This window comes from Sinocyclocheilus grahami, unplaced genomic scaffold (genome assembly GCF_001515645.1).
Source record: "Sinocyclocheilus grahami isolate Dianchi unplaced genomic scaffold, SAMN03320097.WGS_v1.1 scaffold29.1, whole genome shotgun sequence".
NCBI lineage: Eukaryota > Metazoa > Chordata > Actinopteri > Cypriniformes > Cyprinidae > Sinocyclocheilus > Sinocyclocheilus grahami.
Window position 1 is genome coordinate 2,179,044 of NW_015505208.1, and position 24,312 is coordinate 2,203,355.

General features: G+C 37.9%; 1 protein-coding gene across 3 annotated transcripts in view; it reads right to left on the reverse strand.

The window, feature by feature from the left end:
• LOC107570768 (ubiquitin conjugation factor E4 B-like) overlaps positions 1-24,312 on the reverse strand; it is a 27,107-nt gene continuing 2,795 nt past the window's right edge. Inside the window, exons 3-29 of one of the 3 annotated variants that reach the window (XM_016257030.1) lie at positions 21,086-21,221; positions 20,619-20,706; positions 20,156-20,300; positions 19,849-20,074; positions 18,273-18,659; positions 18,059-18,169; positions 15,487-15,628; positions 14,018-14,118; positions 13,359-13,473; positions 12,270-12,353; positions 12,006-12,062; positions 11,805-11,921; positions 11,606-11,704; positions 9,996-10,109; positions 9,616-9,814; positions 9,382-9,520; positions 8,700-8,799; positions 7,660-7,787; positions 7,445-7,543; positions 7,107-7,342; positions 6,901-7,027; positions 6,391-6,535; positions 6,017-6,151; positions 5,237-5,428; positions 4,953-5,127; positions 1,167-1,313; positions 1-1,022 (exon numbers count right to left, since the gene is read on the reverse strand). In XM_016257030.1, the coding sequence (XP_016112516.1) occupies positions 961-1,022; positions 1,167-1,313; positions 4,953-5,127; positions 5,237-5,428; positions 6,017-6,151; positions 6,391-6,535; positions 6,901-7,027; positions 7,107-7,342; positions 7,445-7,543; positions 7,660-7,787; positions 8,700-8,799; positions 9,382-9,520; positions 9,616-9,814; positions 9,996-10,109; positions 11,606-11,704; positions 11,805-11,921; positions 12,006-12,062; positions 12,270-12,353; positions 13,359-13,473; positions 14,018-14,118; positions 15,487-15,628; positions 18,059-18,169; positions 18,273-18,659; positions 19,849-20,074; positions 20,156-20,300; positions 20,619-20,706; positions 21,086-21,221 (3,806 nt within the window). In that variant the 3' untranslated portion in view covers positions 1-960. The remainder of the gene's footprint in view (positions 1,023-1,166; positions 1,314-4,952; positions 5,128-5,236; positions 5,429-6,016; positions 6,152-6,390; positions 6,536-6,900; positions 7,028-7,106; positions 7,343-7,444; positions 7,544-7,659; positions 7,788-8,699; positions 8,800-9,381; positions 9,521-9,615; positions 9,815-9,995; positions 10,110-11,605; positions 11,705-11,804; positions 11,922-12,005; positions 12,063-12,269; positions 12,354-13,358; positions 13,474-14,017; positions 14,119-15,486; positions 15,629-18,058; positions 18,170-18,272; positions 18,660-19,848; positions 20,075-20,155; positions 20,301-20,618; positions 20,707-21,085; positions 21,222-24,312) is intronic. The other 2 variants (XM_016257037.1, XM_016257040.1) reach the window with 2 other exon arrangements.

A 24,312-nucleotide genomic window follows, 5' to 3' on the forward strand; every position in this document is an offset into this window, starting at 1 on the left:
TTGTGTGTGCATTACCATTTATTTCAGTTCAAACAGCTGGGTCCAAAAGAAGTTTGTAGCAAAGGAAGCAAATTCCTGTACAGATAAACCCTTTAAGTCACTGGAAAAACTCTTCCAAGTCCAACAACTGGGGTTAATAGTAATAACAAGAGATGATAAACCTTTATGATCCAAAAAATGTTGGAGAACAGAACAAAAAAAACATGATGTACTGGCATTCCTATGACGATCATGCTCCAACACAGCTTCACATTCTTTGATTTTGTTCCTGGGTTTGAGCTCCGATTCAGATTTTAATCAAAACGGTGTACATATGGGATTTTTTTATGCAAACCAACAAAATTCTAATACAGAGGCAATCACCATCTGATGCCCCACTGGTATGTTTCCATCAATTTACACCAACATCTATTGTATTTTCTACAAGACAGTCTAGAGCATGTTAATTTGATTATTTAAAATATGTTGTATTCATCGTATAAAATAAACAGCAGGTTTGTGACTGTCTACAGCCAATGTTTTGTCATTCTACTGAGTGTAAAAATGGAAATACTGGTGTTACTTAACATTCTTCACAAACATGAAATGGATCCTCTTCCTCAAGGTTTTCCTTTACCGTCAGAACCACTAAAATGCATTAATGAGGACAACAAAAACAAAACGGGAAACAATTTCTTTATATCCAAATGTGTTAACTTTATGGTGTGAGACTGTGTGCCCTTTCAGACTGGTATGTATGCAGACATACAAATTCAAAATCAAAATGTTTCAAAAGTCTAAACTTTATTATGTTTCAATTTAGAACCATGAGCCTTTTAGTCAGTGGCTCGATAAAGAGGATAAAGGGGGGAAAACAATTTAGGTATGGTCATATTTTTTTCCTCTTTCTCTCTCTTCAGTTCACTTCCAGCGTGGTGAAAACATTTCAACTGCGGGGCTAGCTTGGCTCACTGAGAAAACTCAAACACGGCCAGTCTGCTTCTCTCTCATCCAAGCCTGGATACGCTCCTTCAGCTCTGGGACTGTGGAGAGAGGGAAAAGCATGGAGTCAGCGTTACACAGTCTAACAATAAAAAATAAAAAAAGACAAGTCATAGAGTGCATTTGGCAGCAGCGCTGAAAAAGGCAGCTCGTACGGTCTTTGTAAAGCTGTGTGTGCTGGGTACCTGGTTCCAGCATGCTCTCAGTGAGAGGCTGTCTGTTGAAGGGGTCAGTGGGAGAGTTCAGGAGGTGTCGCAGAATGATGGCTCGATCCATGATGTTGCCAGAGGGAAGTTGCACGGGATCAGTCATGAGAGTGTCCATCAGTGGGTCTGTTTAGATAGGATGTCAATGTTACTTACTCCAATCAACTATTAAAAATATTACATTTGTAGCTACACTCCTGTTCAAAAAAATTTTGTTAGGGTTGTTTTTAAGAAATTAACACTTACTTCTAGTTCTAGTTCGTTTATTTATAAAGCACATTTAAAAGTCACAAGACTGACAAAAGTGCTGTACAAAAGGCACAATAATCAAAATGTAAAATGCATACAAACATCCTCAACTTGTAAAAGCTAAAGAAAACAAGCGAGTTTTCAGAAGAGATTTAAAAATCGATAAAGATGGAGCAGCTCTGAGGTGTGCTGGCAGGCTGTTCCACAATCTAGGGTCTATCTCCTCTGTTTCAACCTTGTGCAAGGAACCATAATTAGGTTTAGATTACCAGATCTTAAGTCTCTGGTAGGGCTATACGTATGCAGCAATTCCGATAAATAACGTGGGGCAAGGTTGTGTAAGCATTTAAATACAAACAGGAGAATTTCAGAATTTAACCTAAAACGAACTGGAAGTCAATGAAGAGCTCGCAAAAAAGGGGTGGCGGGATCATATTTGCGACCTTTTTTTAAGAAATTTGGCTGCATTTTGGACCAATTGTAAGCAAGCGAGCGACCTGGGATGTTGAGATGCCACAACACAAAGAGTTACAATAGTCCAATCGAGAAGTGATAAACGCATTAACAGCTGTCTCGAGAGGTTTTTCATGTTTTATTTTTGAGAGTAAGCGGAGCTGAAAAAAGCTGGAAGCAACAACAGAGTAAAAACATGTTTATCTAAAGTGAGCCGACTATCGAAAAGAACACCAAGGTTTCTGACACACTTTGATTCAAAGACTGAGAGGCTATCCAGGGTAGAATTATTGAATTTGAAATTGTCAGATGGACCAAAGACAATAACCTCAGTCTTTGAGTCATTTAAGGTTAAAAAGTTACTAGCCAATCAGTTCTTTACCTCATCAAGACATGCAAATAAAGAGTGTATAGCTGAAGGGTCATTTCTTTTTATAGGCAGTTAGATCTGGGTATCATCTGATCTGGTGACAGAGAGCGGAAAGTTTTATGTTTTTTCTTTTTTGTTGTTAAATTTACGTGTTAAGTTCTGCGTTTTGGTTTGTTTGTGCGTGTATTGAAGTGTAACAAAAACAAATAATGGGGGGGGGAAGAAGATCGATCGAGTATTGCTGTTGCATGTGCGGATTACATCGAGTGTTTGTATGCAACACGATATCGCCAACATTGCCACAACAAGGGGACATGATAAAGTGTTGCAGGTTTGCAGCAGGGAATGGTTACTATCTCTACGGAAACCAGTGGTTATAGAGCCGGGCTTGCTGGACGGTGTGTTCCAGAGGAGTTGTTGCAACGACACGGGGATCATCGTCGGCCGCAAAAACTGGGGAAAAGAGGCGACAACACCGACTTCGTCGAAAACGTCACAAGTTAACGCTGCCATCAATACTATTCAGCAATACTCGCTCCCCGAGGAACAAGATGGAAGAGCTGTGTCTGAATGCAAGAGTTTGTAATGAATATCGTGAGTCGTGTCTCCTCATTTACACAGACAGCTGGCTTCAAGGTAATTTCCAAGATTCCCTTGTTCACGTGCAGGGGTTCTCTAATGTTCGTATGGACAGGAATAACAACTCGGGGGAAATGAGAGGTGGTGGCATTTGTGTTTTCATCAAAGACTCTTGGTGTAGAAATTATTCCGTGAAGGATACGGTATGTACTCCTGATCTTGAACTTATATGTTTAGGGCTAGGGCTGTGCGATATGGACAAAAAAAAACCTATTGCGATTTCTTTGATCAATTTTGCGATTCTTTAATAAATTTTGACACACACAGACATGCTTTACAGTCATAAATGCATTCGGTGTGAATTTGAAACATATTTCCAAAAGAAAACCAATTAGAGCTTTATCAAGAAGCTGTAACATGTCTCTAGAACAGACATAAGGCAAAATAATCACTAAGTAAAGGTGTAACAAAATGTCTCTAGAATAAATATATGGCAGGGAAAAAAAATCCTGTGTCCGGGGATTTTTTTTTTGCCATGCATTGGTCACAGAGCTCCCAGTACAGTAATACAATCTTTCATAGACATATTCATGTTTAAACTCAATAAATATAACTTTGTTTAACTACCACCACGAGTGCCATCTATTATTGCCTTGTTTATCTAAAAGCGCACTTTTCCTTGTTGTAAAACTAGCCAGAAAGTCATGTGTTGACTGTGAAACAGTAGACTATAATTACATGCATTTATGGTGTAATTACTAAATTTCCGTGTCAATCCATGTTCATTTTTACCACGAATAATGCGCTGTCACTTTAAATCAGCACGTATAACACAGCAGAAATAGACTCAGTGTGGAAACGATCGCAGCATGACTGCTGCAGACGCACCGCTCCTGGAGCGCACTGCCGGACCGCAATCGAGTGCAGTATGAACGCTCTGATCCGTTAACATGGGCCGCGGACAAAATACGCACCACAGATGGAGTGTGTGAACCTGGCGTTACATTTGTATGCCCGCCCAGTCTGTTGCGTTCTTGTGCTCCATTTAGGCATGCTGCATTCTGCTTGGTTCGGATAGCATACTGCGGGAGGACGGGGGCACGGAAAATCGTGCTGTAAAGCGATTTAGAAATTGCGCATGCTCAAATCGCGATTTTATGACGATTTAGATTAATCGCACAGCCCTATTTAAGTCTAAGACCTTATTATTTGCAAAGAGACTATGGAAATATCTTCATCTGCGCCATATATATTCCGCTCAGTGGGGATGCATCAAAAGCTGCTTCAAGCATTGCTGATTGTGTCCATCAGCAATTACAGAACAAACCTGATGCACCAATATTTGTATTAGGAGATTTCAATCATTGTAAGATGGACTATGCTCCCCTAGGATTTCAGCAGTATGTTTGTAATGGTACAAGGAAAAATAAAATATTAGATAAATGGTATGGTAACATCAAAGAAGCATATGTAGATAAGATTAGGCCTCCTCTTTCAAATTCGGACCATAATACCATCCTATTAATTAGTATTTACAGGTCTGCCTTTAGGAAGAGTAAACCAGTTTTAAGAACCGTTAATGTGTGGCAGGACTGTAGAAAAGAGGAGTTGAGTGGTTTTCTGGCTACAAATTGGGACGTTTTTTTTCAAGATGAAAATATTGACAGTATTGCGTTGGCAGGTTATATTCATTTTTGTGTTGATACAGTGGTCCCAAAACAGACCATTAAGATCTATCCAAATAATAAGGAATATATTACCCCCAAGATTAAGCAATATATTAGGAAAGATAGAAAGATACGCCATGCCTTCTCAGAATCGAACCTAAGGGAAGCACGTAGAGAGAGAAGAGCAGAGGTGCTAGGATAGATCCCTGGGGAAGTCCAGATTTGAGATGGGCAGCAGAGGAGGTAAAGCTGCCAATTCTGACTGAAAAATACTTACTTCTTGCAAGGATGCATTGCATGTGATCAAAAGACCTTTATAATGCTACAGAAAAATTCTATTTCAAATTAAAATGCTGTTTAACTTTCTATTAACCAAGGTTTCCCCAAAAATATTAAGCAGCACAACTGTCAATGTTGAGCACCAAATGAAGACTTGATGACTCTCACCTTTAAACTCATCTGGGGCATCACTGTAATCCATCTCAGACTGAGAATTTCGGGCTACTATTTCCTCCACCTTCTCCAACAGCAGTTTGAATTTCTCAATAGCAATGGTGGATTTTATGCCCGCTTTTCTCATTTTTGAAATGACCTCCTCAAACAGCTCCCTGCTGTATGATCGCTAAAAGTGAGAGAGAGAGAAAAAAAGGATTTTTGTTCATTTTGATCATTGTTTTTCTTGCAATACAGTTAAGCACCAAACAGTATGATCTTAGTGAGCAAATACAGACCTGGTCATCTGCAATGGCTTTAGCAAATCGGGCACAGTCCAGCTGCAGATAAATGTCAGTGAGCTGATCCAGGAGCTTCTTTGGCTCAAAACCATATTTTTCTGGGTTTTCCACCTTCAAGTCTCGACATTTAGGCCCACATAGCTGCTGCAGGTTATAATTCAACATGGCAGCCAGACGAGGACCCAGTTCCTGTTCAATACAACAGAAAATACATGAGTCATCATAACAAGGAACATTATCATTTTTGTGCATCTTCAACAACCTACAAATATGGTATTTGCTCTGTTAGTGTCATTAAAAGTCCCCTCTCACACCACCTCTGAACAAACTCAATGTTCTGACCCTGGCAGCAGCTCAATTTTCCCTTAAGACTATAAATACCTGCAGAGAGCAGAGCGCAGGAGATTCATTTACAGGCAAGCAGCAGATTAAAATTATCATGCTTTTTCCTATTAACCAAACCTAAATTACTTAGACTTTGTTACGCTCTACCTTTTTTCTAGGTGCTTCCTTAAGTGGATTTCTTTGTTGTCTGTTGAAATATTCCTTAGGTTATATTTCTACAACTGTCTGCTAGTATAGGTTTATTAAAGGCTTCTATTCATATAACAACCTGTTCAGCTGCTAATACAATACTGTTCAAAAGTGTGGGGTCATTAAGATTTTTTTTTGAGGTGAGCATAAAATACTTTTTTCAAAAATATTTTTAAAAACCTAACCGTCCCCAAACTTTTGAACGTCACACTGTCAATGTGGGTTTTTTTTTTCTGTACTCACAGGCCTGAGGAAGGGCTTCTGGACCTGTTTGGTGAGGATATGGAACATATCCACTGTCTCTGTTGCTAAAGCCAGGTACGATCGTGATACTCTCTCATCCTGAGTCAGCTGGGACTGTCGGCTCTGCTGCTGCTCCTGAGGATCAGAACATTTCACATGAAATTAGATCTGATTGGAACTGAAGAACAAAAAGTGTTAATTCAAGTAGAAACACTCCTGCACAACCATTCCCTTTAAAAGTCACTCCCTTCCTTTTAGCCTTAAAGCTAATGCTTTTTCCCTTTGCACAACAGTGCATTATATCCATTACATACAATGTCGTTAAAAGGGTAGGTAAGGGAATTATTGGTAAAGTTGTGATACAGTATGCTGACCCTGGGCAGCTGGTCCCATTGCTCTTTATTCTTCATCTCCTCCTGGACCTCATGGATGCGTTTCAGAGACTCCAAACTCTCGTCCAGCAGAAAAGTTGTATCGTTAATTAGCATGTTGATGTAGCGCACAAACTGTTTACCAGAGCTGCAGAGAGAAAAAAAAAAAGGTATGATTAACATGTATAAAATAAATACATAAACATTTCACAAAACATTTTACACAGAAATAATAAAAATGTAAAATAAGTTAGACAATAATAAAAAAATGAAATTTTAAACTTTTATTTTTCATATATATATATATATATATATATATATATATATATATATATATATATATATATATATATATATAAATACACACACACATTTTTGTATTTTTCAAATTAGTGTTCAATCCATATGAATTTCTCAGTAGCTGATATACAACATGATTATTTAATTTAAACATACACAAATGCTGAATTAAAATAATACTTATTTTGCACAGATTAACTATGGTGAACTCACTTGAACTCCTCCAGGAAGGTGCCTTGGTGGTTAATGTTTTGCCATAGGCTTTTGAATATGGTGCTGATGTGGTAACGGATTGTGAACTTGTCATAGAACTCGCTTGTGGCTCCAGTGTGCTCCACATCTAAGAAAACACATCCATTTAGCATAAATCAAAATGCATAGAACAGACTTAAAAATATATATTTTAGACCCCTTTTTACCAGTGTAAAACTTCATGAGGGCTGGCACAAGCTGATTGACAGACAGTGGGTGGTTCTCCATCATCTCAAAGAAACGCTGAGTGCGCGGCTGCACCGCAGGGTTGGTGACAAACAGCACCTCCACCAGCTTGGCAATCAAGTATGGGTTCTTTATGTAATTCTGACTGCAAATGAAGACCACCAGGAAGGTCACAATGTCTTCAGTGCATGGCTCATAGAGAACCTGTGGAAAGTACCTAAAAGACAAGAACAAGAAAAAAAAAAGTCACATTTCACTAAAACTAAATTTGGATTCTAACACTATAAATGTGCCTATTTCAGCACTGTCATAAACTTACTGCACAATAAAAAGCAAAAACTCGGCCACATCTTCAATGTAAAACTCCGGCAGTGCTGCAAAGCTTTTGGGGATTTCTGGGTTCAGAGGCAGGGTTACGCTGAAAGGTGATAAAAGACAGGAAATCAGAACAGAACAGAACCATCTTGACTACTAACTTGATTAAAAGAATGTCAGGTAAGGTGTATCTGAAGAGGAGATCTTAAGTGAACTGACTGTGGGTAGGCAGGATCCATCATACGCAAGATGAGCTGGATGACCATACTGAAGAACCGCAGACATCTGCGCAGCAGGTTCTCGTCCAGCAGCCCAGCGTCTGCGCAGGCTTTAGAGCGCACCAGTTTCTGTCAACACAGACATTTACTTAATACATATGTTCTATATATACACAAAGTATTAATTTAGGGTCTGTGCATGTTCTATTGAAATATTCACAGTTTAGCAATGACAAAGGCTGAATTTATTTGATAAAAAATATAGTAAAAAAATGAAATTATAACAGTTTTAATCAAAAATATTTGATTTCTAATTCAATATATTTTAAAATGTAATTTATTCTTGTGAAGGCAAATCTGACATTTTTGAGTGTGACATGAGAAGAGAAATCAAAAGAAATCATGAGAAGAGATTTCTAAGAGAAATCATTGTAATATGCTGATTTTGTGCTCAAGAAACATTTATTATTACTATGTTGAAAACAGCTGTGCTGCCTAATATTTTTGTGGAAACCATGATACATTTTCTCAGGATTTTTTGCTGAATAGAAAGTTCAAAGGTAAAGCATTTATTTGAAAAAGAGATACTTAACTTTTTATTTTTTATAACATCAGAAATGTCTTTACCGTCACTTCAGATCAATTAAAAATATTGATTGCTTTCAAAAACAAATCTTACTGAGCACAAGCTTTTGACTGTGTGAAATAGCGCTTACAATAGTGTAAGTAAATGCACTGTTCAATACTTTAAAGCTAATACTTTGAGGCAAATAGAGCACTTTGAGGCTAATAGAGCCTCAGGGCAAAGATCTGACTAATAATCAATACTGGAATCATTGGTTACTTTCATTATCTGTTAAATCAATTAGCTGTTGTTGCCCTAATCTCAACAATAGAAAGTGCTTTCTCAAGCATAGTAATAGTTAGTTGCTATTTTATAAAACCAGAGCTGGCACACTTTCCATGTTTTTTTTTTCCATAAGCATGTAAAAACCTTTATAAACAAGTAATTTTTTATTAATAAAGGATAACAGCATTCACCTTCAGCTGTGTTTTACATCTCTTCAGCATTTCCCGATGACGACTTGCCAACGGGGAATCCTTCCACTGGTTCTCACTGTTCTTCAGCTCTTCCACAGTTCTGTAACACACACACACATATTCAGCCTTGTGCAAATGACCTCTTCTGACAGCTTAAATAAAAAAATAAAAAACATCCACAGAGAGTATAATTGGCCCATCTAAGTGTTATACATGCTGCCGACAGCAGGGGTCACTGTGGTTCTGATCTGCCAGGCATCATGAGGCCAATGTGAGCTGCCTTCTATCTGAATGTGAAGGACTTGAATCACTGCCACTGATGCAGCACTAACACATGAGCTGATAATTCTGGCATTATGGACTAAGATGACTTTAGAGCTGCTCGACAATGGGACTGCAAGAAAATACCTTCTACAAGAGGCACTGGGACAGGACAGGATTAGCCTGTCTCATCAGAAAGAGATTAAGGGCTTTTTCACAAAGCATGACAAAGAACATCATATCTATGATGGGCTATCTGACATAAGCGATGAGTAATGCAAGATGTTCCACTTTGAGACTCACCTTAACTAGCTAATCTTCATTACCCTTTTGTACTAGTGCAGACTTCACAGTGGACCGTTACTCAACATGGTTTTGGTAACAAATTGTTTGTTTTTACGGCTGAATCTGTGCAAAGCACCTGTTCAGATCCCTGATGGCCCTCAGCCTCCGTATGTAGCGCCGACAGCACGGGAGGATGGACAGATGATGTGCGTGTAGCGTTAAGAAGAAGCACTCTGTAGGGAACTTGGGCTCTGAGAACTTGGACGGGTCTTCATCTGTGGAGGAATGGAAGGAAGAGTAAATGGCTTGTCTGAAGTCAAACTGAGTGTCCAAAGTGATTTGTCTGTCCCAGAAGAGAGCCCACACTCACGCAGCTCAGCGAGCCAGCTCTTCAGTTCCTCCATCGTGGCATTGAGCCGGGTCTCTTCCGGGCTGACATTCAGCCGACACTTGGGGTGGAAGATGTAGAGAGGATCCACTGTTTCAAGCTTGATCTTCATACTGAGTTGCTGCAGCACCCACAGGAAGTTCATCATGAAGCCGTCTGTGGACACCAGCTTATCATCGGTCTAAAGAAAGAAAGGAGGAGAAAATACTCAAATTGCAGTTATACTGCAAGGTATTTTTGCAGTAAGGATTTTTTTAATAATTTGACCTTTTTGTCCCGCTTGTTTACATTCACAAAGAAACTGTCAACATTAATACCTTGATAAGATAATAAGAAAGAAGCACATACTTGAGCAAACATACCTGCATTTGAGCCTTCTTCACATTACGATTCACCAGAGCTGCCATGTAGCTCAGAGCTGCTTCCCTTGTCTCTCCGTTCAACAAGATGTTGTGCAGGATTTTAAACAGCTCTCCCTGGAAATCAGCACACACTCAGAATTACAAAATATTTCACTAAATCTCATTTCAGCATTCTGTCTATTTATTTTGGATGTTCATTTATGCTGAATGTTTTCGTGTCCATTTATTATTATTTGGAGTAATTGGAATAATAACTGGAATAATTTAATGCATCACATTTTTTAGGACTCTGATGGTTTATTGGTTTATCATGTTTTTTTCCCCTGAATGTGCCTTTATATGAATCAGAATGCATGAAACGGTTGCAGAACCACTGTATTTTAATCATGATCCTAACAAACATGCTATATGTAGCATGAGCAGTTTTTGATGTAAATTGGATTGTATAGTTTCAAAGTTTGAAGCCAAAACAGAATGGTCTGGCCTTAGTTTTGTGAAATTTGCTACATAAAACATCTGCACACAGGCTGAATGAGAACACAAATTCACAGCAGGTGACGCTTATGAAACAGCAGCCATACAGCATTTCCTTCGCTGCACTTTTAAATACTACATTAATATGCATTATATGGAGGTAAGATGAAAAGACCATCTAAATTTTCCTTAAGACAGTCAGTTCCCCTCAGAGATACAATCATATAATAGATTGTATCATTGAACATATCATAGAATTTTCATCCAATATTTTGTGCATGGTGAAGTGAGATTGCTCTGCATTTTCTCCTCTTTGTGTTCATCTTCAGCATCTCTGGCCTCTGTTAACGGCCCTTTATAGATGGTTTATTCGCCAAGTTACAGGAATTAGTTGCGTGTTATTAATAGTTCTAAAAATTCTCCACCCATTAGTCAGAAGTGTTTGCAGCTAATAGGGATCCCCTCTCAATTCACGACGGGTGTCTATGTTGCTTAGCCACATGTATGAAGTTTTTTAAAAATTCATACAGTGTAATTAAAACTGGTTTACCGTTTGAACCGGTATATCGCCAAGCATTATAATATTATATTTAGATATGTATTATATTTATAATGCAATTATCAAGCATAAAGAATATCCACAAATCTCACACATTTGGATTTTAGCTGAATGAGAGAGATATGCGAGGTGATTGTTGTGATGTTGCTACATAAAATAACATCGCTCTAAAATAAATCTGTGTATAGGCATTTACCACAACACAGTGCAATTCTGAACTTTTTTCCCCACAAAATATGGTATTTAATATATATTGATTAAAATATTCAAACTTAATTCCAATTATTTTATTATAATTTCTGTGAAAATCTTATGACAACTGGAAAAAGGGAGTTTTTTTGCTTCATTAGAGAGGACATGTAACCCCATGATAAATTCTTATCTAAAGTTGCAACTTAACAATAAATGCACATTCTTAATCTTTCCCCAATCACGTGAAATTATACTTTATAATCATTTAAGAAAGACCAAAAAACTGAAGCCTTCACTTGCACCCCTGCTCAATAAAAAGAATATTCCCTCAATATTGAAGCAGCTCATTAAAAATCTATGAGTATGTGATATGATGGTCGCCCACCCTTGCACACTCCAAATAATGCTGCAGTGACTGGCTGACCACACGGGTGTTCTCCATTGTGATGGCAGGGCCTGAGAAGTACTTGTCTCCCACTTTAGTCTACAGAACAGCAAAACGGACATAAAAATAAACCACTTTCCCATCATCATTCATCAATTTTTGTATTAGTCTTATTTGTTTAAGGAGTAAAATGACTTACATCATCCTCAGCAAACACAGAAAGACTAAAGAACGCTCCAAGGAAGGAGAGTCTTTGGATTTCTCTTCCTGTCCCGGGACTGAGAGGGTCAGGACACCACAATGACAGAGAGGTGATCTAAAAATACACGCAGACAGACAATATTAACAGTGAACTGCATAACCTGGCTGACTTGAATTCGTAAGCACCTACAAAACTTACCAAATTGCATACAGGGTGAGTCTTCCCAAACTTGATTTCACAGAGCTCGGCCAAAGCCTGTAAAACAATAAAATCAGTCAGACACAAAACAAAAGCCTACAAAGTCTTTCACAGATTCAGAGGAGCAATCTGTGTGAAACATGTCTGGAAGATCAGAGATACCTAACAGTGTTCATATTTAAATCAATTGAGTTTGTTTGGTCCTAACATGCCTTATAATACAGACTTATTATGCTTTTAAAAGAAGAATAAACAGTCTCTTACCATCAGAGGGAACTTGAAGTTGTCACTGTCAAAAGAACATTCTTTTACAGCTAAAGCGAGCCCTTGAAGAATGGGAACGAAGATCTGAAAGAAAAACAACACTGATCAAATAAAGACAAAAGTTCCACACCTTTTCCATAAACTAGCTTGACTTTTCCATTTTGGAAAAACATTCAAACAGCTGACCCCAAGGCAATTTTTAGTTGATGCATTACAATTTAACAACTTGAAAAAAAAATATTCTTAAAAAAGTATTTTATTCCTGTGATGGCAAAGCTGAATTTTCAGCATCCATTATTCCAGTCTTCAGTGTCACATGATCCTTCAGAAATCCTTTGGTGCTCATGTAACATTTCTTTTTATTACTAATGGCAACCGTGATAAAAATTTTTTTTTAAAAACTCTTTGATGATTAGAAAATTCAAAAGAACATCATTTATTTGAAATAGAAATCTTATAAAATGTTTTTTGTATTATAAATGTATTCACTGTCACTTTTTATCAATTTAATGCATTATTGCTGAATAAAAGTATTAATTTCTTACTGAACCTACATTTTTGAACAGTAGTGTATCTATATTTATCATTCAAAAACTAATACTTAATATTTCTGTGCAATTTTTGCTTATAAAGTGTGCTTTTGCCATCTTTCCTTATGAAATGCTGATATTTTTTATGTCTAAAGCAGTGGTTCCCAACCCAGGTCCTGGAGGCACCCCAACACTGCACATTTTGCAAGTATCCTTTCTCTGACACACCAATTTCAGGTCTTGAAGTCTCTACTAATGAGCTGATGACCTCAATCAGGTGTGTTTGATTAAGGAGACATAAGACACACGTGTAGTGTTGGGGTGCCTCCAGGATCAGGGTTGGGACCTTTATCTGGTCAAAAGTGTCCAAACTGGAACCAAAAAACCTAATGTGGGATAAATAATACTGAGCCATTCTTACTAAAAACAAACAAATGAACCACTTAAGAATATGTTTAATACCACTAGGAGTTTGGCATCAATAATAAAGACCCCTTGAGCTTCAAAAGTAATATGATGCAGCATGCAGCCTGTCTCTGTAATCTGCTACGACTCCCACCTGTTTAAACACCTCCTCCTCCTGGTGAGTCATGCGCACCAACTCCTGGATGAAGCCATACGGAAGGTTCCGGCACAGCATGTAGGGAACCAGCAGGGACGGCTGTAGAGGGGCCCTATTTAAGGGCAAAGAGAAAGAAAGGGGGCAATCTCATTCAAAATGTATTACACTTGTGTGCATTCAAACTGACAGACAACATCATGCAACAAACTCAAACTAGGTCCGTTTTCACATTATGGAGCTTGATTCTGCTCTCCTTCCTCGCAGGTCTCTCTTCACATTGTTTGTCTGTATCGCCAATGCAATACTAGCAGCAGATCATGTTTAATGTTTTGTAGCCAAGCAATAAATGTAGAGGAGAAAGCTTAACACATACAGAATAAAGCTGCTTCCTGAAACCAATTTCTGCATAAACAGGCAGCTATCAAAAATGCTTTATACTCTAAGAGACATTTTTTGGTGCTTCACTTGTACAAACTGTGCAGAACTGCAAAATGGAAAAAAGAAAAAGAAAAAAAAAAAAAAAAAAGGTGAGCACTTGAGTTTGGACCAAAACAAACTAAATTCCATAGGTCAAACACTTCCACAAAGAGCTCTAATGTGAAAATTCCTTCAAAAAAAAACTTTAGAATGCATTGAAAAAGGCTGCTGTAACTGACCTGGGCTGTGTGAGGGCACCTTGAAGCACTAGTGCAGCATGGGAAATGCACTGGGAACGAATGTTGCTAAGCAGCTGACTGACAGGTGGCTGGCTGCACATCTGAAAAAGAAAAGCATATGAATAACACTGTGTCTGAACATAGACCAAATACCCGGAGCTTGAAGCTCAAGGTCAACAACGAAAAGCTAAATGGCTGAATAATGAGAAAATATTTATTTTCTATGCAATTATAATTATATTATGTATATATTTTCATACAAAACGGCATAGTACAACAGACCAGAAACACCACACAATCTGGCTTTGACATACAGCCTTATTTAAATTAATTCCAAAATAAAATAAAACAAATAAAAAAGTTAGTTTACTAAGTTTTTACTTAAAGGTGCAATATGTAAGATTTTTTTATTAAAATATCCAAAAACCACTAGAACAGTGTTATATATTTTGCTGACTTGTGTACTTGCATTATCCCAAATGTTTCGAAGAATGTTTAAATCCAGAGAAATAAGCAATTTTAACTAGTGACATGGAGCGTGTCCATAGTGTCATTGTGTCACCTGCCAATGACGTCATAACCCCTCGATTTTTTTTTGTTTGTTTTTGTAGAATACATGGAAATACCAAAGACGCTCTAATATGTTGTGCGTTTTATTAGACAGGTGACGACCGCACAGAGTAGCATTATAACACAACTTTCAAACGTATCTAGTATGATAAAACAGCCCTGCTTTACCCCACATACGCACGACCGCAAGGAACGGAAGCGCTAAAGTGTGGCATAATAAAAGCTCCGCTGCTTTCGAGCCGTGTGTCACTCTCGTCTCTCATTAGCAATTGCTTCAGCGGCCTTGTTTCACTTCGACAGCTTTCTGCCTCATTCTGCTTCATACTACGATGTTAATAAATCTTTAATACATTAGCTCATCCACGAACATGATTTCTGCCCATCGGATTGCGTCGGCTGTGGGGATGAAGATGACAACTCCCTTGATTCCACACTCAGTCACAGCGTCATCAAACTATGTCTTTGTTTCTTTGTTTGTTTTGAATATGCGCCCTCTAGTGGTGAAAACGTACATATTGTACCTTTAAGTAACATTTATTTTAGAAAGACATAATAGTGTTGAAACAGTGCTAGAAACTGAAACAGGCATTTCATGAAGCAACATGCTGAAACAAACTCTTCTTGTATCATGTCTACTTGTAGACAGGGTGATAAATGAGAACAACAAGAAAGACTCATGCCAAAGAGGGAATTACCCTAGGCTTGACAAGACATGTCTTTCACTTTCACCTGCTCAACACCTCCACCTCTGTTCTGACCTACTGACAAATGTCTTCTCATGAATGACTGAAGTAATGAGTTACATTCTTGTAATGCTTGTTATACCGGAATATAATTATATTGCCTGAGTACAGAATTAATATTGTAGAAATGCATCTATAGTGTTTATCAGCAGCTACCTTTGGGGCCTTCCTCTCTTCCATTCCCACACTGTCAAAACGCTCGATGAGGTAGTTGAGCATCTCTGTCTCTTTACAGGACTCTATGGTAAAGCGGTCGCTACCTGAGTCACCAGTCATCCCCCCTCCGGATGCGCCCAGGCTAGAGAGAGAAAGAGAGAGTTAGGAGAGATAAATACTGCCTTCAATGCAAGGGTTGCAGAGTGTAGATGAACCTTCTGGGGAAAAACCCAAACAGAGAAAATCACTAAAACCACATATCTGTAGCCACCAAGGAGATGTCTTTCATAATTCATAAATGTTTCCCTTTTTCTCTAGCCACCAAGCTTTCAAAATAATTATCTTTAGAATAGCTATGACATCAGACATAAATGAAGGTTTATCTCCATTTCAAGCAATGGTTAGAACAAACCTGCCCCACAACGCAAGCTGTGTTTGGTGATCAGACGCCTTGATAAATCATATCCCACCCATTTCACATTACTGTTCAAAAGTTTGAGGTCAGTAAGACTTTTAAAAATTATATTTTATTCAACAAAGACACATTAAATTGATCAAAAGTCAATGTATCATGGTTTCCACAAAAAAATATTAAGCAGCATAACTGTTTTCAACATTGATAACAATTAGTTATGTTTCTTTAGCACCAAATCATCATATTAGAAGGATTTCTAAAGAATCATGTGACACTGAAGACTGGAGTAATAGCGGCTGAAAATTCAGCCTTGCATCACAGGAATATATTACATTTTACAATATATCAAAATAGAAAGCATTTATTTTAACTTTAAATAATATCTCACAATATTACAGTTTACTATGGAAGCCCATTTCCGCCATGAAATTAAACATTTTTAAAAAAGGTAATTGCAAATTTATATCTCACAATTACAATTTTATTTTATTTTTTCCGCAAATGTGAGTTTACATCTCACAATTCTGACGAGTCCGTAGACCTCCCCTGTTAGCCACGGCTTCTGGTTGGCCCGGACAGTGATGGTCTTTGTGACTGTTACATCATCAATACACTTGGTGATGTAGGCAGTGACAGTCTCTGAGTACTCCTGGAGGTCTGTGGTGTTATTGTATGTTGCAGCCTGCTTAAACATATTCCAGTCAGTGGTGTTAAAACAGTCTTGAAGAGCCTCTGACGACCCTTCCGGCCACACTTGTATCTGTTTATGAACTGGTTTGGTGACTTTAACGGACCAGTTTGAGAATTTCATTGAGAGGTTGAATTTCATCTCAATGCCAACATTGAGAGTTTCTTAATTTGTGAGCTATAAAGTCCAATTTTGAAGGAAAAAAGACTGTCTATTTTCTTACAACTGCAAGTTCATATCTCATAACTCACTATTCTGTTATGAAGTCAGAACTGCTAGATATTTACTACCAATTCTGAAGAAAAAGTTACAATAGTGAAATATAAACTCAATTCTGAGAAAAAATTAGAATTGCGAGTTTATATCTCGCAATTCTGACTTCATAACATGCAACTACAACTTTATAACTCACAATTGTGAGTTTATATCTCGCAATTCTGACTTTATTTCTCAGAATTTTGAGATATAAACTCACAATTGTGCGAAAAAAGTCAGAATTGTGAGATAAAAAGTACTGTCGCAATTACCTTTTTTATTTTTATTCAGTGGCGGAAACGGGCTTCCATAGTTTACTATATTTCGATTAAATAAATGCAGTCTGGGTGAGCATTAAAGACTTCATTAAAAAACATCTTATCAACAACAACACTTTTCAATGGTAGTTTACATGTACAAAAGTCTCCAACAGGACAAATTTTGCATTTTACATTTACTATACAAATTTTTATATTGTATTATATTCTCATTATTTTTTTTCATGAATTGAGAAAGAAGGGGAAAAAAAAGATATTTCCAGGTTTTCACATGAATGCATAAATATATAAAATATGATAGGATGACATGCAACTTCCTACGATTCCTGTGATTCGAGTGACTGGAACAAAATGTTTTGGAATCAGTTTACACCTGTATTAAGCGCCGACCATTTGTCACTAGATCCCTTGAGACAGATGTTAATACCATGAGTAAATGATGGCAAAACGTATGACAAGAGGACAACAAAAGAAGGCCTCTAATACTTGCGTCCCCCTGCAGGTCTTTGGTCATGAGACAGCATGCATTAGTGAACTCTAGGGTGAGACAACACTCCACAGCAGGCTTCTGGCTCTCATTAGTTCTGTTACACAGTCAGCTAGTATTATCTGATCGCCCAACAATCAGTCCTCCACTAACACTGTTATCCAGCACACACGTCCTGTGTGGGAGTTTAAAGGTCTGCTGGCTCACATTTCTGCCGTGAGCTGAATGGGTCTAAAAAAATCCTTTTGTGCAATGAACACAATTTGAGCTGACAGCAAAGCTCTGTCCACAGAAAAGCTGAATTTGTCAATCTGATGAGATCACATGATCAAACTCCACTATTTGCTGTCATTCTTTTTGCCCGTTGCAGTGCCAACATTGGACACAGCGGGCTGTTGTTAGTGGCCAGGCAGCACGCTGAAGCATGCAACACACGTTGGCACTGATACCTGGACCCAAACTGAACCCTTGAAAAATCCTCCTCTTCCTCTTCCTCCAGCTCTTCATCACTGCTGTCCTGAGGCAAGTCGGACAGGGCGAAGAAGAGGAGGGAGAAAGGGCTGGTGTGGCCGCGATGTGTGAATGGAAGCAGACAGATAGACTGAATAAAAACACAAAGACTACAAAGATACAACTTCACATCTAACAGGGTGTAAAAGGTACCTAGAGGGCATCCGGGCGGCTAGCGCAGTCCTTCTGGCCATAGTGCTGGGAGAGCTGGGGAAGATGGGGAAAGGCATGGAGGTGTGGGTGCTATGGTGTCTTGGGGAAGGGCTGGAGGGTATACCTGAAGTTGTTGGCGTAAGCATACCAGATGGAGTAGACCTGGGGCTTGGGCTTATGGGGATGGACGAGCTAAGCGAGTAGGGCCTGTATCTCTGGGAGATGGGCAGAGGGGTGGATAGAGAGGGAGGCGGAAGGCTGGTGGGTGGGCGAGAGACAGGAGGACTTGGGGGAACCGGGAGGGCGGCTGCAGAAGCCAGTGGGACAGATGGAGCACTCATTCTGGCAGAGCTCAGAGCGAGTGGGTTTGGGCTACAACCGTAAAGACTGAAAACAACAAAGACATTGATGAAAATGAAGGCGGAAACACAGGAGGAGGAGGAAATTTAAAGAAAAATCAAGAATATGGGACAAAGGGGTGTAGGTGGATGTGTGCACGGGCGGCCCAAAATTTGGAATTATGATTTTTTTAAATTTTCGAAAGAAGTCTCTTCTGCTCGCCAAGGCTGCATTTTTTATTAAAAATACAGCAAAAATGGTAATATTACTACATTTTAAAATAACTGTTTTGAATATATCTTTAAACGCAATTAATTTTTGTGATGGCAAATCTAATTTTTTAGCAGTCATTACTCCTGAATTCAGTGTCATATTCTCCTTCAAGAATCATTCTAATATGCAGAATACGGTGCTCAAGAAACATTTCTTATTTTTATCAATATTGAAAGTGCACCTATTATACAAAATCCACTTTTACATGGTGTTTGGACATAAATGTGTGTTGGCAGTGTGTGAACAACCACCCTACAATGATAAAAATCAACCCACTTCTCATTTTTTAATCCCCTTTAAACCATATGTACGGCTGAACACCGGTTCTCTCGCTCCCAGTTGCTTCTACCGACTGTTTATTGCTCTAGATATGCAATGCAGAGAGTCGTATACGTGACGCCCTCTTCTGGAGACGGGCGGGAATATCTAGCTCATTTGCATTTAAAGCGATACACTCCAAAACAGCTCTTTTTTAGACACACCCCAAAAACGACATTTTCCAGCTGTTATAATAAATGATCTGTTGGGTATTTTGGGCTGAAACTTCACAGACACATTTTGGGGACACCCAAGACTAATATTACATCTTGTAAAAAGGGGCATAATAGGTGCCCTTTGAAAACTGTTTTTGCTGAACAATAATAACTGAGAACCAAATCAGCATATTAGAATGATTTCTGAAGGATCATGTGACACTGAAGAGTGGAGTAATGTCCTCTGAATTCAGCTTTGCCATCACTGGAATAAATTAAATTTTAGAATATATTAAAATAGAAAAGATTCACAATATTTCTGTTTTTACTGTATATTTTAAAATGCATTCTAATAAATGCAGTCTTGGGGAGCATAAGATACTTCTTTCAAAAACATTTAAATAGACTTAATTAGTCCAAACTTTTGGCCACCAGTGTAGGTGGATACATAATTCCTTTTAAAAGGAGAGTTTGTCAGCTATCACACTTGCCTGGAAAGAGAGCTGGCACCGAATGAACCAGCACAGGGCATCATGGGACTGCCGCTCTGGCTGGAGGGTGGGACAAGAGTCAGGTGACGGTCCGGGGATCTGGCAGCGGTAATTGGCTGAGATGTGGCGGTCAAGCTGGCGAATGGGTTACAGTCACGTGATCGGGTGGACATCATTAGAGCCTCCATTAAAATCTGTCCGATCAGGTCTTTGAAGTCAGAGTAAACTAGATGAAAGCACAATGCAGTTCAATTCCAGAGAAATCAGAATTCTATGTCTTACACCCTCTATTGCTTTCTGCCCATACCATCCCTAGGGTTCTTCTGGAATTCAGCAGCAAGTGAGGGGAGGAAGATGACATCACGGTCCTGCTCCTTCCAAGAGACACGCAAGATCTTACAGATGAGGTGCAAAGCCTGCTCTTCAGAGACGTCAGAACTGGATGAGGAATCCTGCAAATATTAATACAGCATGTCACTTACAAATACTTTAGATTATTGGTTCTCAAACTTTGTGACTCGACCCCATTGTCCAACACATTGTTTATTGGTATCAGCCGATATTCGATATTGCAAAAATAGAGAAAATGATCATGCACTTTTAGATTACCTTTGCTATCATCTAAGACTCAAAGTGCATTATTAAAAACACCAATACCCTGTTAAACGTGTTTTTTTATTTTTTATTTAGACAAATAGTATAACAATTTAATATGCCACTTATCCGTGATCGGCCATTGAATAAAAATAATTATCTTTTTATCTGGTTACCTTTTCAGCCAGGTTCCTTTTCTCTCTGCGATCACTGTCTTCCACCTCCATATTCTCAATTCCTGAGTCCACATCTACTTGAGACATGCTGAAGACCACAAAGATGAGATCTAGCTCAAGTAGCAGTTCAACTCTTTAATTGTAAAACTATATAACTTTAGCACTGCATGTTATAAAGGTACAATAGAAGATACAAAGACTATGTAGCTTATTATGATAGAGAAAGTTTACTTAATATATAAAGTTCCAGCTGTATGTATTTATCTTTATAAGCACTTTAGAAATTATGTGGCTGGTGTCCAAAAGCATTTGCAATCCAACAGAAGAGAGATTCTGCAGATTAAAGAGACTACTTGAAGTGAGATACAATACTTCATTTCCAACACAATCTCAGTTTGAACTCTTACGTCATGCTTTATCTTTGATTAGGAGCACAGAGAGGACAAAGGTCCACGGCTGTCTCTTACCTCTTCTCGCAGGAGGCTGTGTCAATGTCCATGCTCTGGGAGCGGGACAGGGATTGGGACTGCGTCTCCAGACTGTTAGATGGAGAGCTGGAGAGAGAGCTGACCCCTTCGCTGCTCTGGCTGCGGTAAGCAACCCCTACGGTAATGGAAAGCACAAAAGGAAGCACTGTGTTTGAGTACGAATCTGCTGATTGTGTCATGGAAAAAATTGGCTAAGCTGTAATCAAGCTCAAGAAAAACTTTCTAAAACTTTCATGGCTGGAAAACAAACCACATAGTTCAAGTTTAACTAAAGGACATTTGAACAAATCGAAACATGCAATGAAAATGGCTCTCTTTAAATCTCACTAAATCTTCCAAGGTTTGCAAACACTTGTCTCAAAACTGGAAATCTGGACCTCTTTTACCCAGAAAACAAGCACAGAGTTAGAGCGGAAAAAATGAAATCTACATCAGCAATTCTTGAAGCACATATCAGTGCAGGACAATGAATCAATGTAAATTTTAAAACAATATATAAATTAATCAGTGTCGTTGTTAGGATCATTATTGTGTTCATTAAGAATTTTAATGTTTTTTAATTATATATAAATCACAATATTTTGGCCAAATGATGCAGCCCTAAAACAAGCACAGCAAACCTGGATTTTTTCCCCCATTTTTTCCAGTCACTTCCAGTCAACTAGAATTCACACTTTAAAGGGGTGGTTGACTTTTTTTTCTAGGCTGGATTGTGTTTATGGGGCGCAGTCTAACATGTGTTAATGCTTCGTTTTTAATAAAACGCATTATTTTTCACATAATTTACCTTTATTCTACACAGATCTGTTCCTTCTCCCAAAATGAGAGTGCGAGAGAGAGAGAGAGAGAGAGAGAGAGAGATGCAGAGCAGGGGATGCGAGGAACAGAATTAGAATCTCTGCTTTAGAACATTGATTTTGAATCTTGTGAATCCATTAGAATAGTTAAAAGACAGAATCACGATTCATATATGAATAGATTTTTACATGCACCCCTAGTTTTCTCTTCCTCTTCTCTAAAGCAGCGCAGCATAGCCTCGCCCCCTTCGTTGCATGTTCCCGGGGGCGGGGTTTATCTGGGTTTGTGATGTCACAACTGCCAGAATTTTAAAAGACGATATCTCAGTTTGATTGAACTTTCAGAGCCGCAAGTTTGCAGATATTGTTTATGCTCCTAACTAACATTAAAAAAGTGAAATCGCAATCAACCACCCCTTTAAAGAATTTCATGTCAGGACAAAAGACTTCCTTAGATAGCCTTTGCATCACCTTTGGGTTGGTCAAGTGATTTTGCCAATTTTGCTAATCTGACCTCACTTTAATGCTTCAATGCAAAAATGTGGTTAAAGAAATACAGAAAGGCACGATTAATCATGATTTGATATGCAAATCTATGTTATAAAGACAACCAATTACAATTAAGAATGCAATTATTGCATTAACCATTATTAACGTTGGTTACATTTATAATGCTAGAAATTCTGTCAATATAAGGCAATGGGAGATTTTCAAAATTGCATTTTACATTTCTTTAGAAATATAATGTTTACAAAACAAATCAGCCAAGACTAAAATAATTAACAAAAAAAGCTATTTGGGATGGATCAACTGCAATTGTTTATTACTTGGGGTTAGAGGTCAACAACAAACCTAACCAGAATGTTTAAAGGATATTAATAGAGGAGTGAATGCACTGGACCTGGTTTCTGTCTTATGATTGATTACATCTCAATGCTGTATGTTCCAGAGAGAAGCTACAACAAAGAGCAGACTTGTGCTAGAACAGCTTTTTCATGTAACTGTGGATATTATGTGCTCAAAGACCTAGAATAATGTGTGGTAGTGGACATAGTTGTTTCCAATGACAACACACACCAGCTCAAAACACTTATTCAATCCCCCGTTTCAGTTTAGCCAGGCTTCAAGGTAATTAAGCATGCAATCATGAAGACTTTAACTGAAATGCTTTTTAAATGAACAGTAGATCAGTGCCAAACACTAAAAAGAAAAAAAACAAGCAAAACTTGTTTTGATCAAATGTGTGATACCAGCTAAAATGAATGTATGACAGAATAAGAAACAAATTAGTATCATCCAAAATCAACCAATACAGCTTAATTTGAATGTGATGTTTTCAGTCTCAATATATAATACAGCATGAAATAAGTTTTACAGCTCATCTACAAGACAATAAAAGACCAAAGGTCCTTAGACTGTAAAAAATTAAACTAAAGAGGAACTTTACCACATGGCACACTGATATTTAACAAAAAAAGGGAGCTATGAACAAGAACAAAACAAAGTCATCAGCCTTGCCTGTCTATGTGCCCTTATTTAAACCCTGGCCAAGGCTGTGCCACCTCCATGACTGTGGAATTTCTCTACATCAACACTGATCAAAAAAATCTTTAAAACAAGGCCATCGATTCAATCACTATAGTGAAGTACAAACAGCTAATGCTATATAGCTTGAGTATTAAAGCTTCATCCACACAAGATTACAAAAAGGCCACTTAGACCTTCAATATTATTACACTGGTCATTTTATCCTCAACATCTTTTACTAAGACAAGATTACAGTCATAGTAAAATTTTATTACAATGTACCTACAATGGGATTTCAAATGCTACTCACATCTGTCAGCTCAAATGCACTTTGTCCATAAAATACCCAATATTTACAATTAATAACACAGAATAGAATGAACTGGGACACTGCAGGAGAGCTGCCTGCAACCTAGTGGATAACTCTGTATAAAAATGTATTGATCCAGTCAGGTGCAATATAAAATCATGTTTCATGCCTTCAAAAATTCCCCTGAACACAAAGGCTGTATCTGAAAGCAAACAATCAGTTTTGCATTTGTAAAAACGAAAATAAGGGAAATTCCCATATTCTGAAAGTAAGACTATAACATTTTATTCTCTCAAATATACATTATCATTTAAAAGTTTGGGGTCAATAATAATAATGCTTTTGTGTCCTTAATAATGCCATTTTTCATACATTTAAAACAGTAAAATTGTTCCATATTACATTTAAAAATTGCTTTATATATTTTTTTTAAAATGTAATTTATTCCTGCAATGGTAAAGCAGAATTTTCAGTATCCATTACTCTAGTGCTGACAAACGATTAATCGCATCCAAAATAAAAGTTTGTGTACATAATATGTGTGTGTGTATATATATATATATATATATATA